General features: G+C 42.7%; 1 protein-coding gene across 1 annotated transcript in view; it reads left to right on the forward strand.

The window, feature by feature from the left end:
* The window catches only part of PHF2 (PHD finger protein 2), a 762,463-nt gene that overhangs the window by 255,067 nt on the left and 493,777 nt on the right, over window positions 1–13,619 (forward strand). The window contains exon 4 of the mRNA XM_068253616.1: window positions 3,958–4,118. Within this exon, the coding sequence (XP_068109717.1) occupies window positions 3,958–4,118 (161 nt within the window). The remainder of the gene's footprint in view (window positions 1–3,957; window positions 4,119–13,619) is intronic.

Genomic DNA, 13,619 nt, shown 5'->3' on the forward strand with positions numbered 1-13,619 from the left:
TGTACCTCTGTGTGTTTCAAGTCCTACTCCAAAGAGACAAATTAATCCATGCCATGCACTGATGAGGATCAACCAATCCGAAACAGTCTGTATGCAAGTTGGATTATTATGGCTCTGTACTAATTACAAGCTGACACATCATTGCAATTACAGCGGATCTGGAGGTGTGTTTAGCTTCTAAGAATGGCAATGGTTGATTTGCATATATTCAGCAGTGATGTACTGGGAGACATCTCGGAGCTCACTCCAACCTGAATTATCGCAAATACTTTCTGTTTTAAGAAAGCACACTTTTGTTTCTGTGCAGAGTAATGTTGGGTTATCTCTTTGGTCCCCAAAGTACACTCAAAAAATCCCTTGGAGCCCCTACCTAGGTTGAAAAACCGAGAACTGTGAAACAGAGATCTGAATATTATATACTAGTGCCTCCCATACACACACCATGCTGTTTTTTAACCAAAAATGATATCTCCTGTCTAGCCAAATAAGCTAAAAGATAGATTGGAGGTGAAACCAGGGCAGAGCTTCTATTCGCAGGGAGGGTCTTCCACCATTGCAGCCATAAACTGTCATCACCTCACTCATTGTCATAACCCCAGCACCTGTCTGCCTCATAGCTCTCTAGATAGACTGGAGGTAACTAGTGCATTTTGATGGAGCATAATACATATCCATACACGTACATATACATACATAATGCATATTGACGGGCATAATAGGTAGGATGCCCAATTTAGATGTTGATGCTTTCTGTGAGGCAGGCAGTTTACTGTAATCCTGTCAGTAAATACAGTTATGCTTCAAAACGATTCTGCAATAGATAGCTTGGTTGCAGACTATGGTTAGGCTTTCTACTTTTCATCCTTCCTACCCTGCATAAAGCATCTATTACTCATATGGAGCTCTTTCGAGCTCCAGTGGATTCCTCGAAAAAGCAGCGCTTCCTCACAATAATGCAGACATCAAGCAGTAGTTTTGTCTGACTTCCAAGGAATCAGTAGAATGTCTACAATGGCACCTTTCCAGTCTTTGATGGCAAGTTTACTTTAAGGCTGTCTTTTAAAGAAAAAAAAACAAAACAAAAAACAAAGACCTATACTTTTTAATATTAACAATATTCGGCTTTCAAAGTGGACATTCAAAATGTGATAGAGACATCTATATTTTTTGACATTACAGTGCTAGATTTTGTGACCTGTCGTTGAGTCTTACACCTATGGTGACGAACCCCTTATTTAACAAAATAAATAAACATAATAATAAAGAAAATTGTTTTGTTTACAATATTCATTTATAAATTATTTAGTGTTTGTTAATTGTAAAATCTTTCTTCTCCCTGATTTACATTCCGAAATGTATCACAGATGGTAATATCTTTAGTCCTGTTAGGTGCAGCTCTGTGGAATGTTTGTTTACTGAGAGTTCTAAAGCCAGTACAAAACATACCTAGTCTCACAGAATGCTCTTGGGGAGGAGAGTTATGCGCAATGCATCTAAACAGCTTAGGCTAAGCATCACTGGGAGGGCTAGGTTACATACCAATATACAGCAATATTTAGATATAGGATGTGTTTCTGATGCTGGAGATCATAAATAATTTTACAGCATTTTGCTATATGTATGTACAGTGACTCTTCAATTTTTTTTTTTTTTACAAGTTTCACTAAATGTAAGTGATCACATCCCAAATGTGTACTGAAGTTTTTCATAATATGCAGTCGGTTTAGGCCAGGGCTGCCCAATAGGTCGATCGCGATCTACCGGTAGATCGCTACCGCCTGATTGGTAGATCGCGGCTTAATGGCGCCATCCCATTGAATTTTGCGGCCGGCAGCTGTAGAATGCGTCCTATCAGATTCTGCTGCTGGCCACTGATCTGTGTCCAATCATGGAGGAGAGAGGCACGGCTGAGAGGCCAGTGGCGGCTCTGCCATGATGCAGTGTAATGGCTGGGGGGGGGCGCTGGAGGCAACACTTCCGCCTCCACTCACTTTGCCCCGCTCCCTAAGCCGCTGGTGATGTAGGCAGTGAGGACGAGGTGTCATGGCTGCGTGCAGTGCTGCTGCACATGACCTGTTTCCTGATGCAGTGCGAACGGTGCTGGGAAGCTAGCTGGTACTGCAGGTGACACAGAGGGTGGACAGTCAATTGCTGGTTCTTTGCTGTGGCTGAATCGTAGTTGTGGTTTGCGCTTTGGAAGAATAGGTATGAGAGATGACACATATACCTAGCTAACCTGTACTGAAAGGATCTATACCTAACTACCTTTCTGGGGGGGAAGTGGTGCATTTGAAACTTCGGTAGATCTCCTGGCGTCGGCGAATTTTAAGCCCGCAGGAATTTCTCACCTTATGCATCAGAGCAATTTTCACCTCCCATTCATTCGCTAATAACTTCATCACTACTTATCACAAGTTGTTGATCTATATCTTGTTTTTTCCGACACTAATTAGGCTTTCTTTGGGTGGTACATTTTGCTAAGAATTATTTTTTTATAAATGCATTTGAACAGGAATAATAAGAAAAAAAAATGGAAAAAATTCATTGTTTCTCAGTTTTCGTCCATTATAGCTTTAAAATAATCCATGCTACCATAAATAAAACCTATGTATTTTATTTGCCTGTTTGTCTCGGTTATTACACCATTTAAATTTTGTCCCTATCACAATGTATGGCGCCAATATTATATTTGGAAACAAAGGTGCATTTTTTCCGTTTTGCTTCCATCACTATTTACAAGCTTATAATTTAAAAAATGTTTGTAGTATACCCCCTTCACATGCATATTTAAAAAGTTCAGACCCTTAGGTAACTATTTGTTTTTGTTTTGTTTTTGTTTTTTTAATTGTATTTTTTTTCCCATTAAAAAATTTATTTGGGTAATTTTTTGGTGTGGGAAATATACAGTTAATTTTAAATGTTAAAATGTGTGTGAATTCCCTTCAGAAATGTTTGTAGATGTAGTTTTACTATTTAGCCACAAGATGGCCACCTTGAGTTTTTTTTTTAATCTTGTGCTTCTCGCTAACCGGAAGCACAAGGAGGACGGGGAAACTTTTTTTGCAGAAAGACTGTGGCCTCTGGTAAGAGACCATCGTTTATTTTGCTGGGGATTTTGATCGGTGATCGGGAACCATGTTCACTGATCACAGGGCTACCGGGGAACAGCACGGGGGCGCACCGAAGTGCAGCACCGCAGCAGAGAAGCCGTCTGGATGTGAGGATCACGTCTGGGCGGCTGAAATGGTTAAAGTAGCTCGCAAGACGAAAAAGTGTGGGCACTCCTGGTTTAGGCAATACTTCAAAAGGTCAATTCACCAGATTTTTATAGCAGTTTCTGTCTTGGGCTGTCAAATTGAATTATCTTTTGTCCTTTGTAGACACTGGTGGTGAGATGTTTGCAGTTGAATTCACAGATCTTCTGACCTGCTAGGTCATCATAAGGAGGTTTTTGTTTCTTTGTCTGTTTTAAATATTTTTTTACATTATGTTCATTTAATATATATGAATTCACAGCATAGGAGGGATTATAAACTTATTGCAGCTCTAGGAATGACCTGGTGTACATACAAGAGGAATAATTAGGGTGTCTTTTGACTACAAGACCAATAAGAAATCCGTGGGTGACTTCTGTTTTTCAGCATCTAAAATATAGCTTTTCAGGGTTTCTGATCATTTTCTGTTATGATCGGAATCTTCTTGAAATGTATCTCATATTCTGCTTTTCTCACGGTTTATAGAATATACAGTACACAGAGACTCGATAAATGTATTTTCTGTTGACAAACCAAGAAAAAGTATTATCTGAAATGTCAGTAGATCCTACAGCTAACTCATCCCATTAATTTGTCAGCAAGGCTTGCTCTATGGCATTAATATTTGATAAGAAAGATTCAGCAGCAGATGAACTTTACATTGCCAATTATTGATGATAACATAGTGACTTTTAACTTTCAGCGCTGAAGATGTGGTGACTAAACTGAACGGCAGTCAGTTAACAGTGGAGTATTTTGAAGACAGTGGTTTTACAGAACCAGTACTTGTGCCAAAGAAAGATGGTCTAGGCCTTTCCGTACCTGCTCCCACCTTCTATGTCAGTGATGTGGAAAATTACGTTGGTAAGTTCTTACTTGTCATTGTTTTCTTTCACTCAGTTTTATTGCAATAAGAAAATTCCACATATTACAAACATAACGTTAGCAGTCTACGGAATCATAGCTATATAATAACAATCAAAGCTGAATATATTATAACAATTAAAGGAGTTGTTAAGAAAACAGCATGTCCATCATATACAGGAACAAGAGCATATAAGAACTAATATATAGCTTCAATAACATAAGTTTGCATAATATTTTGAATATTCTTGCAAGACATTTCAGGAAATGTTGAGTCACGAATTAGAAGTTGAGTCTAAAGAAGTAGAAGCCCAATTTTCCGATTCAGTATGATATTTTAAAGTAGAATGGTGTAAAACATGAAATAGTCTGTTAAACGCATTTCTTCTATTCGAGTGACTACCATGGAAAGGGGAACCACAGTTTGTTTCCATTGGCGTGCTATAACCCAAAGAATTGAGCATATATATGCATAGTAAATTCTTCTAAATTTCTTGGGGACACTTTTATTAGGGGCGAACAGCAATGCATGTTTGGCTTCAATAGAAACCTGGGGGGAAGAGAGAGTAGATATTGTTTCCTGCAATTTGTCCCATACATGGCGAACTTTCGTACAATCCCCAAAAATATGGGAAAATGATCCATCTTCCATACAGCCTCTAAAACAGAGTGGAGAAACCGAAGGGAAAATTTTGTGCAATTTTAACCACTTAAGGACTGCAGTCATAAAACCCCTTAAGGACCAGAGCCTTTTTCCATTCGGACCACTGCAGCTTTCACGGTTTATTGCTCAGTCATACAACCTACCACCTAAATGAATTTTACCTCCTTTTCTTGTCACTAATACAGCTTTCTTTTGATGCTATTTGATTGCTGCTGCGAGTTTTACTTTTTATTATATTCATCAAAAAAGACATGAATTTTGTCAAAAAAATGACTTTTTTAACTTTCTGTGCTGACATTTTTCAAATAAAGTAAAATTTCCTATACATTTGAGCGCGAAAGTTATTCTGCTACATGTCTTTGATAAAAAAAAAACCATTCAGTGTATATTTATTGGATTGGGTAAAAGTTATAGCGTTCACAAACTATGGTGCAAAAAGTGAATTTTCCCATTTTCAAGCATCTCTGACTTTTCTGCGCACCTGTCAGGTTTCATGAGGGGCTAAAATTCCAGGATAGTACAAATACCCCCCAAATGACCCCATTTTGGAAAGAAGACATCCCAAAGTATTCAGTGAGAGGCATGGTGAGTTCATTGAAGATTTTATTTTTTGTCACAAGTTAGCAGAAAATGACACTTTGTGACAGAAAAAAAAAAAGTTTCCATTTCTTCTAACTTGCGACAAAAAAAAATGAAATCTGCCACGGACTCACTATGCTCCTCTCTGAATACCTTGAAGTGTCTACTTTCCAAAATGGGGTCATTTGTGGGGTGTGTTCACTGTCCTGGCATTTTGGGGGGTGCCTAATTGTAAGCACCCCTGTAAAGCCTAAAGATGCTCATTGGACTTTGGGCCCCTTAGCGCAGTTAGGCTGCAAAAAAGTGCCACACATGTGGTATTGCCGTACTCAGGAGAAGTAGTATAATGTGTTTTGGGGTGTATTTTTACACATACCCATGCTGGGTGGGAGAAATATCTCCGTAAATGACAATTTTTTTATTTTTTTTACACACAATTGTCAATTTATAGAGATATTTCTCCCACTCAGCATGGGTATGTGGAAAAATACACCCCAAAACACATTATACTACTTCTCCTGAGTACGGCGATACCACATGTGTGGCACTTTTTTGCACCCTAACTGCGCTAAGGGGCCCAAAGTCCAATGAGTACCTTTAGGATTTCACAGGTCATTTTGAGAAATTTCGTTTCAAGACTGCTCCTCACGGTTTAGGGCCCCTAAAATGCCAGGACAGTATAGGAATCCCACAAATTACCCCATTTTAGAAAGAAGACACCCCAAGGTATTCCATTAGGAGTATGGTGAGTTCATAGAAGATTTTTTTTTTTTGTCACAAGTTAGCGGAAATTGATTTTAATTGTTTTTTTCACAAAGTGTCATTTTCCGCTAACTTGTGACAAAAATAAAATCTTCTATGAACTCACCATACTCCTAACGGAATACCTTGGGGTGTCTTCTTTCTAAAATGGGGTCATTTGTGGGGTTCCTATACTGCCCTGGCATTTTAGGGGCCCTAAACCGTGAGGAGTAGTCTTGAAACCAAATGTCGCAAAATGACCTGTGAAATCCTAAAGGTACTCATTGGACTTTGCGACCCTTAGCGCACTTAGGGTGCAAAAAAGTGCCACACATGTGGTACCGCTGTACTCAGGAGAAGTAGTATAATGTGTTTTGGGGTGTATTTTTACACATACAGATGCTAGGTGGGAGAAATATCTCTGTAAATGACAATTATTTGATTTTTTTTACACACAATTGTCCATTTACAGAGAGATTTCTCCCACCCAGCATGGGTATGTATAAAAATACACCCCAAAACACATTATACTACTTCTTCTGAGTACGGCGATACCACATGTATGACACTTTTTTGCAACCTAGGTGCGCTAAGGGGCCTAACGTCCTATTCACAGGTCATTTTGAGGCATTTGGATTCTAGACTACTCCTCACGGTTTAGGGCCCCTAAAATGCCAGGGCAGTATAGGAACCCCACAAGTGACCCCATTTTAGAAAGAAGACACCCCAAGGTATTCCGTTAGGGGTATGGTGAGTTCATAGAAGATTTTATTTTTTGTCACAAGTTAGTGAAAAATGACACTTTGTGAAAAAAACAATAAAAATCCAATTTCCGCTAACTTTTGACAAAAAATAAAATCTTCTATGAACTCATCATACACCTAACAGAATACCTTGGGGTGTCTTCTTTCTAAAATGGGGTCACTTGTGGGGTTCCTATACTGCCCTGGCATTTTACGGGCCCAAAACTGTGAGTAGTCTGGAAACCAAATTTCTCAAAATGACTGTTCAGGGGTATAAGCATCTGCAAATTTTGATGACAGGTGGTCTATGAGGGGGCAAATTTTGTGGAAACGGTCATAAGCAGGGTGGCCTCTTAGATGACAGGATGTATTGGGCCTGATCTGATGGATAGGAGTGCTAGGGGGGTGACAGGAGGTGATTGATGGGTGTCTCAGGGGGCGGTTAGAGGGGAAAATAGATGCAATCAATGCACTGGGGAGGTGATCGGAAGGGGGTCTGAGGGGGATCTGAGGGTTTGGCCGAGTGATCAGGAGCCCACACGGGGCAAATTAGGGCCTGATCTGATTGGTAGGTGTGCTAGGGGGTGACAGGAGGTGATTTATGGGTGTCTCAAGGTGTGATTAGAGGGGGGAAATAGATGCAAGCAATGCACTAGCGAGGTGATCAGGGCTGGGGTCTGAGGGCGTTCTGAGGTGTGGGCGGGTGATTGGGTGCCCGCAAGGGGCAGATTAGGGTCTAATCTGATGGGTAACAGTGACAGGTGGTGATCGGGGGTGATTGATGGGTAATTAGTGGGTGTTTAGAGGAGAGAAGAGATGTAAACACTGCACTTGGGAGGTGATCTGATGTCGGATCTGCGGGCGATCTATTGGTGTGGGTGGGTGATCAGATTGCCCGCAAGGGGCAGGTTAGGGGCTGATTGATGGGTGGCAGTGACAGGGGGTGATTGATGGGTGGCAGTGACAGGGGGTGATTGATGGGTGATTGACAGGTGATCAGTGGGTTATTACAGGGAATAACAGATGTAAATATTGCACTGGCGAATTGATAAGGCGGGGGTCTGAGGGCAATCTGAGCATGTGGGCGGGTGATTGGGTGCCCGCAAGGGGCAGATTAGGGTCTAATCTGATGGGTAACAGTGACAGGTGGTGATAGGGGGTGATTGATGGGTAATTAGTGGGTGTTTAGAGGAGAGAAGAGATGTAAACACTGCACTTGGGAGGTGATCTGATGTCGGATCTGCGGGCGATCTATTGGTGTGGGTGGGTGATCAGATTGCCCGCAAGGGGCAGGTTAGGGGCTGATTGATGGGTGGCAGTGACAGGGGGTGATTGATGGGTGGCAATGACAGGGGGTGATTGATGGGTGATTGACAGGTGATCAGTGGGTTATTACAGGGAATAACAGATGTAAATATTGCACTGGCAAATTGATAAGGCGGGGGTCTGAGGGCAATCTGAGCGTGTGGGCGGGTGATTGGGTGCCCGCAAGGGTCTAATCTGATGGGTAACAGTGACAGGTGGTGATAGGGGGTGATTGATGGGTGATTGATGGGTAATTAGTGGGTGTTTAGAGGAGAGAATAGATGTAAACAATGGATTTGGGAGGTGATCTGATGTCGGATCTGCGGGCGATCTATTGGTGTGGGTGGGTGATCAGATTGCCCGCAAGGGGCAGGTTAGGGGCTGATTGATGGGTGGCAGTGACAGGGAGTGATTGATGGGTGGCAGTGACAGGGGGTGATTGACAGGTGATCAGTGGGTTATTACAGGGAAGAACGGATGTAAATAATGCACTGGCGAATCGATAAGGGGGGGGTTTGAGGGCAATCTGAGCATGTGGGCGGGTGATTGGGTGCCCGCAAGGGTCTAATCTGATGGGTTAAAGTGACAGGTGGTGATAGGGGGTGATTGATGGGTGATTGATGGGTAATTAGTGGGTGTTTAGAGGAGAGAATAGATGTAAACAATGGATTTGGGAGGTGATCTGATGTCGGATCTGCGGGCGATCTATTGGTGTGGGTGGGTGATCAGATTGCCCGCAAGGGGCAGGTTAGGGGCTGATTGATGGGTGGCAGTGACAGGGGGTGATTGACGGGTGATTGACAGGTGATTGACAGGTGATCAGGGGGGATAGATGCATACAGTACACAGGGGGGGGGAGGGTCTGGGGGGGTCTGGGGAGAATCTGAGGGGTGGGGGGGTGATCAGGAGGGAGCAGGGGGCAGTTTAGGGACTAAAAAAAAAAATAGCGTTGACAGATAGTGACAGGGAGTGATTGATGGGTGGTTAGGGGGGTGATTGTGTGCAAACGGTGGTCTGGGGGGTGGGCAGGGGGGGGTCTGAGGGGTACTATGGGCGATCAGGGGGCAGGGGGGGGCAGATCAGTGTGTTTGGGTGCAGACTAGGGTGGCTGCAGCCTGCCCTGGTGGTCCCTCGGACACTGGGACCACCAGGGCAGGAGGCAGCCTGTATAATACACTTTGTAAACATTACAAGCGTATTATACGCTTCCTATCCGGCGATCGTCGGGTTAACAACCCGCCGGCGCTTCCGATTGGCCGGCGGGATGACGTCGCGGGTGGGCGGAGCCTATTGCCGGCGGATGCGCGCGCATCCCAGCGCGCGATCCCCGGCCAGAGAGTGCCCCAGGACCTGACGCCAATCTGCGTTACGTGGTCCTGGGGCTGCCACTTTGCCGCCGCCAATATGAAGTAGGCGGTCGGCAAGTGGTTAAGGGGGTTCTGTACCATCTAGTGAATATTTTCATTGCAGTATCTCTTATCATGGGAGTTCTAGTCACTTTATGAAGATTTTGGGCTATAGCACACCATTCAGATAAAGTTAAGTCAATCTGTATCTCCTCTTCCCAGTAAATCATTGGCTTTGTTTTGTGTTCTTGCGCAAGGTTTACCAAATTAAATTGTGCGTTAGTGGCCGAGGAAGCCAGATAAAAGTTTCTTATTTGAAGATACCTAAACTATTCTGAGTTGGGAATATTTCTATTTAGCTGTAATAGCGAGAATGGGATACATTTTTCAGACATCCAAAATTTATTGGAATTTGTGTATCCATGGGTTATCCAACATGAAAATGCAGAACGGTCAGTATAGGCTGAGGGAAAACCGGGGTGTCCCAAAAAAGAAAGTTTAGGGGGTTTAATAGAACCCAATTTCATGGTGTTTCTATATTTATACCATAATTGTAAGGTGTCATACACCAATAGATTATGATCTTTAAGTCCCTTTGCCTGATTCAGAGTAATATAGGGGGTTATAGTTATGTTATATGGTAGAATTGAATCTTTTTCAAATTGAACTCATAATAAAGGGCAAGAGGGATTAAACCAAGAAAGCATTTGAGAAAAGTGCGCGGACAACAGATAATACCAGAGATTTGGGGCACCCAAGCCCCCACTATGCACTAATCTATAAAGGTACACATTTTTTAATTTGGCTGCTTTTTCACACCAGATACATTTATTTAGAATTTTTTGAAGGTTTGTTATCCAAGTTTTAGTCGGATTGATTGGGAGAACTCTCATGATATACAAGATGCGTGGGAGGATAACCATCTTAACCTCCCTGGCGTTCTATTAAGATCGCCAGGGCGGCTGCGGGAGGTTTTTTTTTTTTATAAAAAAAAATCTATTTCATGCAGCCAACTGAATGTTGGCTGCATGAAAGCTCACTAGAGGGCGCTCCTGCCGCATATTTCTGATTGCCTCCGGCAATCAGAAGTGACAAGAAGGGCCGCGACGAGCGGCCCTCCTTGTTTTGCTTTTCTCGTCGCCATGGCGGCGAGCGGAGTGACGTCATGGACGTCAGCCGACGTCCTGACGTCAGCCGCCTCCGATCCAGCCCTAAGCGCTGGCCGGAACTGATTGGTCCGGCTGCGCAGGGCTCGGGTGGCTGGGGGGACCCTCTTTCGCCGCTGCTCGCGGCGGTTCGCCGCAGAGCGGCGGCGATCAGGTAGCACACGCGGCTGGCAAAGTGCCGGCTACTTTTTATTTGGCGAAAATCGGCCCAGCAGGGCCTGAGCGGCACCCTCCGGCGGTAATGGACGAGCTGAGCTCGTCCATACCGCTCAGGAGGTTAATAGCTGTGATTCTACCGAACCAAGATATTTTGTATTTATCCCATTCTCTAAGTGTATTTTCTGTTTAAGCAATGGCAAATAATTGGCTTTGATAAAGGAGTCAAAAGAAGGTGTAATTTTTATGCCCAGGTAAGACAACTGTGAGGGGACCCATTTAAAGAGGAACTCCAGTGAAAATAATGTAATAAAAAAAGTGCTTCATTTTTACAATAATTATGTATAAATGATTTAGTCAGTGTTTGCTCATTGTAAAATCTTTCCTCTCCCCGATTTACATTCTGACATTTATTTCATGGTGACATTTTTACTGTGGGCAGGTTATGTAGCTGCTTCTAGCTGTTTTGGCTGTTAGAGACAGCTGGAAACAGCTAATTCCTGTCTGTGAACCTTGTTACATTGTAACAAACTGCCAAAAGTACCGCGGTCCCAGAGCTTCTTGTGGGAGGGGTTTCAGCACAAAATCAGTCATACAGCGCCCCCTGATGGTGTGTTTGTAAAAAGCAATATATTTCTCATGTAAAAGGGGGTATCCGCTACTGATTGGGATAAAGTTCAATTCTTCTGTTCTTCTGTTTTGAATGCAAGGTGTGTAACCTGCCCGTTATTTGAGCTCTGCATACCTGTGCAGGTAGTCAATTCAGGTGCAGCGTCTGTTTGGAAGCGCTGCCATTTCCTTCTGCTGTACAAAAGTTCAATTCTTGGTTGGAGTTTCTCTTTAAAATCAAAGTTGGCTTTATATAGTTTTACTACCTGAGGGGGTAAATTAAAGAGGAACTAAAGAGAGAGGTATATGGAGGCTGCCATGTTTATTTCCTTTTAAGCAATACCAGTTGCCTGGCAGCCCTGCTGATCCTCTGCCTCTAATACTATTAGCCATAGCCCCTGAACAAGCATGCAGCAGATCAGGTGTTTCAGACTTTAAAGTCAGATCTGACAAGACTAGCTGCATGCTTGTTTCTGGTCTTATTCAGATACTACTGCAGATAAATAGACCAGCAGGGCTGCTAGGCAACTGGTATTGATTAAAAGGAAATAAATATGACAGCCTCCGTATACAGTGGTGTGAAAAACTATTTGCCCCCTTCCTGATTTCTTATTCTTTTGCATGTTTGTCACACTTAAATGTTTCTGCTCATCAAAAACCGTTAACTATTAGTCAAAGATAACATAATTGAACACAAAATGCAGTTTTAAATGATGGTTTTTATTATTTAGTGAGAAAAAAAAACTCCAAATCTACATGGCCCTGTGTGAAAAAGTGATTGCCCCCCTTGTTAAAAAATAACTTAACTGTGGTTTATCACACCTGAGTTCAATTTCTGTAGTCACCACCAGGCCTGATTAATGTCACACCTGTTTCAATCAAGAAATCACTTAAATAGGAGCTATCTGACACAGAGAAGTAGACCAAAAGCACCTCAAAAGCTAGACATCATGCCAAGATCCAAAGAAATTCAGGAACAAATGAGAACAAAGTACTGTAATTGAGATCTATCAGTCTGGTAAAGGTTATAAAGCCATTTCTAAAGCTTTGGGACTCCAGCGAACCACAGTGAGAGCCATTATCCACAAATGGCAAAAACATGGAACAGTGATGAACCTTCCCAGCAGTGGCTGGCCGACCAAAATTACCCCAAGAGCGCAGAGAAAACTCATCCGAGAGGCCACAAAAGACCCCAGGACAACATCTAAAGAACTGCAGGCCTCACTTGCCTCAATTAAGGTCATTGTTCATGACTCCACCATAAGAAAGAGACTGGGCAAAAACGGTCTGCATGGCAGATATCCAAGGCGCAAATACTAGAACATTAAGGCTTGTCTCAATTTTGCTAAAAAAAATCTCAATGATTGGCAAGACTTTTGGGAAAATACCTTGTGGACCGACGAGACAAAAGGTGAACTTTTTGGAAGGTGCGTGTCCCGTTACATCTGGCATAGAAGTAACACAGCATTTCAGCAAAAGAACATCATACCAACAGTAAAGTATGGTGGTGGTAGTGTGATGGTCTGGGGTTGTTTTGCTGCTTCAGGACCTGGAAGGCTTGCTGTGATAGATGGAACCATGAATTCTACTGTCTACCAAAAAATCCTGAAGGAGAATGTCCGGCAATCTCTTCGTCAACTCAAGCTGAAGCGATCTTGGTTGCTGCAGCAGGACAGTGACCCAAAACACACCAGCAAATCCACCTCTGAATGACTGAAGAAAAACAAAATGAAGACTTTGGAGTGGCCTAGTCAAAGTCCTGACCTGAATCCTATTGAGATGTTGTGGCATGACCTTAAAAAGGCGGTTCATGCTAGAAAACCCTCAAATAAAGCTGAATTACAACAATTCTGCAAAGATGAGTGGGCCAAAATTCCTCCAGAGCGCTGTAAAAGACTCGTTGCAAGTTATCGCAAACGCTTGATTGCAGTTATTGCTGCTAAGGGTGGCCCAACCAGTTATTAGGTTCAGGGGGCAATTTCTTTTTCACACAGGGCCATGTAGGTTTTCAGTTATTTTTCTCACTCAATAATAAAAACCATCATTTAAAACTGCATTTTGTGTTCAATTATGTTATCTTTGACTAACAGTTAACGGTTTTGGATGAGCAGAAACATTTAAGTGTGACAAACATGCAAAAGAATAAGAAATCAGGAAGGGGCAAATAGTTTTTCACACCACTGTACCTCTTA

The sequence above is a fragment of the Hyperolius riggenbachi genome, chromosome 9, assembly GCF_040937935.1.
Source record: "Hyperolius riggenbachi isolate aHypRig1 chromosome 9, aHypRig1.pri, whole genome shotgun sequence".
Lineage (NCBI taxonomy): Eukaryota > Metazoa > Chordata > Amphibia > Anura > Hyperoliidae > Hyperolius > Hyperolius riggenbachi.